The sequence below is a fragment of the Gymnoscopelus microlampas genome, assembly GCF_963454915.1.
Source record: "Gymnoscopelus microlampas genome assembly, chromosome: 17".
Taxonomy (NCBI): domain Eukaryota; kingdom Metazoa; phylum Chordata; class Actinopteri; order Myctophiformes; family Myctophidae; genus Gymnoscopelus; species Gymnoscopelus microlampas.
In genome coordinates this window covers 38,034,415-38,040,858 of record NC_139954.1, presented here as the reverse complement: position 1 = coordinate 38,040,858, position 6,444 = coordinate 38,034,415, and the positions used below count along the sequence as shown (strand labels likewise).

The 6,444-nt window shown below is 43.4% G+C and overlaps 1 protein-coding gene across 1 annotated transcript in view; it reads right to left on the bottom strand.

Moving 5' to 3' along the window:
* The window catches only part of asmt (acetylserotonin O-methyltransferase), a gene marked incomplete at both ends in the record, with an annotated part of 19,504 nt that extends 13,272 nt beyond the window's left edge, over positions 1 to 6,232 (bottom strand). The window contains 4 exons of the mRNA XM_084084265.1: positions 2,205 to 2,273; positions 4,010 to 4,139; positions 5,183 to 5,360; positions 6,128 to 6,232. Coding sequence (XP_083940391.1) covers positions 2,205 to 2,273; positions 4,010 to 4,139; positions 5,183 to 5,360; positions 6,128 to 6,232 — 482 coding nt within the window. The remainder of the gene's footprint in view (positions 1 to 2,204; positions 2,274 to 4,009; positions 4,140 to 5,182; positions 5,361 to 6,127) is intronic.
* Between the last annotated feature and the right edge of the window lie 212 nt (positions 6,233 to 6,444).

Sequence of the window (6,444 nt, the reverse complement as noted above, 5' to 3'; positions counted from 1 at the left end):
GAAAAAAAAACATTTTTTGAATCGGCCTAAGGTCTTAAGGACTTTTTTTAAATCAAAAGAAGGAAAAAAAGACATGAAAAAGACAAAGCAGCAGTGGCGTCGTTAGGGGTGGGCTTCGGTGGCTATTGCCACCAATGTTTTGTCCAAAGCCACCAATAATAAAAAATTAAAAAATTAAAAGTTTTCTTTTTTTTTTTTTAATTATATATCTATCACCCTAACCTAACCCTACCCCTAACCCTAAAACCGAAATAAAGTAACAAAAAACGGGGGGAAAAGCACCCTAATCCGCGAAATCCGCGGAAAAAATCGCGCGCGCGGGAGGAGGGGCACATGCACGCGCGCGTTGCCTGCGGGGCTAAGCCCCCGACCTAGTAGAGACCTAGCGACGCGTCTGCAAAGCAGTCAAATGTAATCAACAAACTGTACTATAAAAACTGGTCAAACATTGTCAAAATTGTCAAATAATATAAGTAAGAGGCGAAAAACAATTGCCGATCTACAAGCTCACAACGCCTCGCGTTGCAAGCGAACGTTCCCCCCAGAATAGGGATGCTGGGGTTCCCTATTTAAAAACTTTCAAAAATAGATGGTCTTCAAGCTCACCCATGCAGGCATTGCGACGTGACATATTGTGAGCTTGTAGATCTGGTATTTTGTGAAGTTTCCTTGCTGACAGATGCACTCAAATGAACGTACATTTTTAAGTTCCTGTGAGCGTGTGTAGGATTACAAATTATGGATAATGCATGGTTCCTATTTTGAGATTTACCTCTGAAATGTATACCAGCCCCTACATAATGTATATCACTGATTCAAATGTCCTCCATACTTTTTCTGAGGCTTTGGGGGGGATTTAGCCGTCCTCTGCTGTCCACACATCCCTGCAGATAGACATACAGGCAGGCAGCAGGCAGACAGACAGACAGACAGACAGACAGGCAGGCAGGCAGGCAGGCAGGCAGGCAGGCTGGCAGATCAAAAAACTATTAGCCAACAAAGGTTGTGAGCCTGTGAGCCACTGACCCCTTAAATCGGTTGACTAGCAGATCAGCGAAGCGATAAAAGCAAAGGTACGTGCGGTAAACATTCTGGACCTCAAGGGCAGACAGACACGGAACCCCTTGAGCAAGACACTGAACCCCTAACTGCTTCTGACTAGCAGGATGCATGGTTTCCTCCGCCGTTGGTGTGTGAATGGCTGAATGTACAGTAATTAGGGGTGCACCAGCAAGTAATCGATTTTAATCAAATAGTATACTAAAAGAAAATAGCATATATACCAGATCTATAAGCTTATAGAGCTTGTAGCTATTTTCTAAATGCTTGTGTGACGGCATCATACAACAGTCAATCTATCTAATGTACAAACAAACTAAATGCATTTTAGTTTATTTTGCTCTCTCTCTCTCTCTCTCTCTCTCTCTCTCTCTCTCTCTCTCTCTCTCCCCCCCCTGACCCTGTCTGTCTGTCTGTCTGTCTGTCTGTCTGTCTGTCTGTCTGTCTGTCTGTCTGTCTGTCTGTCTGTCTGTCTGTCTCTCTCTCCATGACCCTCGCTCTCTCTCTCCTCTCTCTCTCCCTGACCCTCTCTCTCTCTCTCTCTCTCGCTCTCTGTTTCTCTCTCTCTACCTCCACGTATGTTCAACTTATTCCCCTCATCCTGCCAACTATTCCCCCCATTCCCCCCAGAGACGGGGCTAAGACTGAGAGAGAGGCTGCGGACACAGATGGAATGTAAATGATACACACACACACACACACACACACACACACACACACACACACACACACACACACACACACACACACACACACACACACACACACACACACACACACACACACACACACACACACACACACACACCGCAGAACCGAGAGGAACTGAGGTGCAACGGTGGGGGAATGTGTGTGTGTGGTGTCTCTGTATTCTGTAAGTGTGTGCGTGCGTGCGTGCGTGCGTGCGTGCTTGTGTATTATACTTTATCAGAGAGAGCAAGACAGAGGGAGAAAACAGAGAGAGATGGAGGGGTTGTGTGCATGTACGTGTGTGCCATGCGCCGTACGTGTGTGCGTGAGTGTGTGCGTGAGTGTGTGCGTGTGTGTGTGCGTGTGTGTGTGTGTGTGTGTGTGTGTGTGTGTGTGTGTGTGTGTGTGTGTGTGTGTGTGTGTGTGTGTGAGAGAAAAAAAAAAAAACATCTTACCTGTACACAGCTTCAAACAGGTCCTTGGAGCTGACACCAAAAGCCTTGTGGTACTGGGTGCACCCCTCTCTGAGACCAAAACATCACAATATATTATTATATCAGTCACATTCACCATGACCTTGAACTTCCTGCTATCTCTATGTTTCCTCCCAGAATCATGCTGCTGTTCTTACTCAAAGTAATCACTTTACTTATAGCTGCACTATGTAACTTTCCTGTTCTACCCTGGATTTGAACCCTGGTCTCCTGCGCAAAATGCTGAACTTTCGTGTCAAACCAGTGTCAAAGGTTCTGTCAAACTTAAGACACAGGATCTAAATGTCTCAATAGAAGAGCAGGGAGACCAAATACAACCACCAACCCACTTGTATAAGTTATATTGTATTAGCATACTCTTACCATACAGATGTGACAAAATAACATAAGTAGCAATTCGACAATATAAAAATGCATAATTAAGTATTACAAATTTCCCATGAGTAAGAGTACAGTACAAAAGTGCTGGCATCAAAATATACCTACAGTACCAAAGTAAAAGTACTGTGTAGATCTTCAAGCTCAGAACGCATGCGTAGTGAACCACAACGTCATATGGCAACGTATTAAATAGGATTTAAGTGTTTTTTGTGTTGTTCATCCCAAGTCCCAACAGCCTTGAGATTTAAATGCAGCTCTTTACCCCGTCTTCCTCTCCTTTAGTATAGGGCAGAGTCACTGCCCATCTTTCGCCACAGGCTGAAAACCCACCTCTTCAGGAAACACTACCCTTCCTCTTTGCCTGGCCTACTTGTTGTTAACTAGTTGTACGAACTGTTGTTTTATTTTTGTATTGTTTTATTGGATCTTGTTTAGTCGATACACTTATTTGTTTTAGCTCGTGCTCATTTGATTTTGCTATTTTGTCTCATCTGTTTAAGAAAGTAGGTAGCTGATATATTGCACTTTTACCTTAGCGCTAGGTATACTTTTGGTTGCTTGTTTTTGCAGGAACTTTTGGTGATTAGTAGTTTCGTTCCCTACCTATGTTGAATGCACTTATTGTAAGTCGCTTTGGATAAAAGCGTCTGCTAAATGACTGTAATGTAATGTAATGTAATGTAATGTAATGTAATGTATTCCCTATTCTAAGCACTGTATTCCTCCTGGTGACAACATTTATTTTTTTGCCAGGCTAAGCACAATGACACAAAATTTCACTGATGCTGCTGTTTGCGCCTGTTCCACCCGTTTATCTTTTCCAAACTGTTATTATCTTTTATATTTACATTTTAGGCAATTATTCTCTTGAGCATGAAATGCACTCGTTATAAACAGATAAGCAGGGGCCAAAACGTGAGTGCAGAGGAAAATAACACTTCCTCTGCATTCTCGTCTCCCTAGACAAGAATGCAGTAATTACTACTGTAAGAATGATTATTATATATTATTGCTACTACTATTATTATTGCTAACTGGAACACTCGCACCACAACACACTTTCCCCCATTTTTTTCACGGACCGCTTGCCCCCAGCGGTTCTTGTATTCTTGTATTTGTTTTACTGAGGTTAAGATTAGGAATACATGTATGGTTAGGCATAGTTTTACTGATGTTAAGTTTAGGAATAAGGCTTGGTTTAGGCATAGTTTAGGAATAAGGTTAGTTTTATGCATAGTTTTCCCAAGGTTACGTTTAGGAATACCTGGTGGCGGCCGTTCCAAGGTCGCTGGATTAGACCAGGGGCGAGCGTGTTTTGGGGCGAGCGTTCTTGTATTCTTATTATTACTACACACTGTGGAGGGGTGTGCCAGGGTCGTACTGACCTGACGGCGTCGGTCAGGTAATGCCAGCAGAGGTATATGGTCCTGGAGTTGTACTGGATGGAGTGGTAGAGAGAGAGAGAGCTGCCGCGTGTCAGGTAGACACTAGCCTGCTCCGTATTACTGTATAACACTGAGAGAGAGAGAGAGAGAGAGGGGGGGGGGGATGGATAGATGGAGTGTGTGAATGAGTGAGGGCAGATGGCTGAGGCAGAGGTTAGACAGACATGCTGCATGAATGCATGTATGTAAAAGCAGGAGGGCAACAGGACAGGGATACGATGAGCATGCAACGTATGCATGTGAGTTCTTTCTATACATACTTAACCACATGAACCCTACAGTGTGCATATTGTGGGGCAAAGATTCTGCAAAAATAGCCGATCTACAAGCTCACAGTGTATCACATTGTTGTTGTGATATCGTCTATTTTCCGCGAAGATATTTGATGTACATGGAAATATGATCTAGGATAGAGCCCTGGGGGACCCCGGTCATAGGATTTAAGTGGTTACAATTATGGATAAATGTTGACAGATAAGGAAAATAGATGAGTACATTTTACAGGTCCTATTTAGTTTTTTGTTTTTCTTCCCAATTTGGTCGTTATGCCAACTCTACCCATAGTTTATAGTCCCTGTCACTACTGATCCCTACATTTGGTCTTGGTGAGGGTGTTGACCAGTGGGGTCCCCAAATTATTTTGGGGAGTCCCCAGATAACATTGTTTTCTCATGCACTCAACAGTAAACAAACCAACATATAACCAACGTATAACCAACAGTATAAGTGTATACAGGGTATCTGCACATTACTAAAGTTACAATTTAATGACTTAAGACCTTTTTAATACCAAATTGACCAAATTGTCAAATATTTCATAAGAAAGAGGCAAACATGAAGGAGTAAATAGCCGAACTAGTCTACAATCTCACAACGCCTCGCACTCCGAGGTGTTGTGAGCTTGTAGATCAAACTAAATCCATGCGTACAATTCCAAGCTGCTTGTCAGGGTCTCCAGTTCCAATATTATTATTTTGGGGGCCTGAGAAGTTTGGCCTGAGAAGTTTGGGAACCCTTGGTGTAGACAACCACCAGACAAATCAGTGCTAACCAATTGAAGATCAGAACTACAAAACTATCAGTGTTTCCGTGTGTGTCATTTTATGTACTGACCTTGACCGTCGTCCTGGCAGTGTGCATTGAGCAGCTCTAACCCGGCACAGGCAGCCAGCAGTCTTTGTGTGCCGTCCAGACTGGCGCCTGCCATCTGGGATATCTCCACCGCAGACAGGGGGCGCTGTGAGCCCAGCAGCAGGTCAAACACCCCTAACTCACATGCTGTGAACAGTGTCTGGACAAGAGAACAGAGTAAAACCAAAGTTAGAATGGAAAACACCTTCCCTACTGCACAGTGTGCAGTCAGAATAACATGTCACCAAGTTAACAAGCAGCATAAAGATCACATTATGTAATTTAATAGAATAAAAATGCCCCTTTAAGGCACAAGACCCAACACCTGTATCAAAAAGTGTATGATGGCACATCGGAGCAGCCATAACTGAGTGGGCAGAGAGGCCATCTGGCAATTGGGAAATGGATGTTAGTAAATTCGAACCCCGGCTCATCCAGTATACTATAAATGTCCAAGTGTCCCCCTGTGTGATCATCATGACCATCTGAGCAGCCATCAGCTGGGTGAAGCTGTAAAAGCAATTTCCCCTCCCCTGGGTACCAAAACATATTCAGTACATCAGTACAGACCAGAGCAACCAAAATTATTCCTAACAGGGGGTTGGGAACTAGTTTTGCAATCGTTACAGAAACAGCATTTCCAAACATTCCTTTGTCCAGCAATGGGCATGTCTTTAAATGTAGGCAAAAACTTTCATTTTTCAGATACAGCAGATCTACAAGCTCATAACGCTCACAAGGTCGTCACAATGCAACTGTTTTCTACTTTTGAAAAACTTTAATCAAATCTAAGTTTTTCCAAAATTATTACAATTAGTTTTTAGACACAACATGTGTCAAAACATCTGTAATCTGTGGCTAGGATTCACCATCAGACCCAAAGGTCTGGCACCTGTTGTGGGCTCTACACGACATGTAGTGCTTTACCTTTGAGACAAGGAATCCCTCCATATAATCCAGTATCTTCCTGGGGTACCCAGGCACAGCTGCCGTCGTCCGCTCTGACAAATTCATTCCAGGAGAGTCAGCCATCATAAGCACAGAGGAGGGAAGAGAGAGTCAGTGACCCTCTAAGAATGAGTTAGTGTCTCCAAAGTAGCTCTACTTGTCCACTGAACCTCTCTGCCTGTCTGTGAGTCAATCTGTGACGAGACAGTAAGACCTCTTCATGTGTATGCGTCCCACGGGACACTTTTTACAGAACAGACGAGAGAACTTGAACTACTACTGTGAGAGTAGTAGTG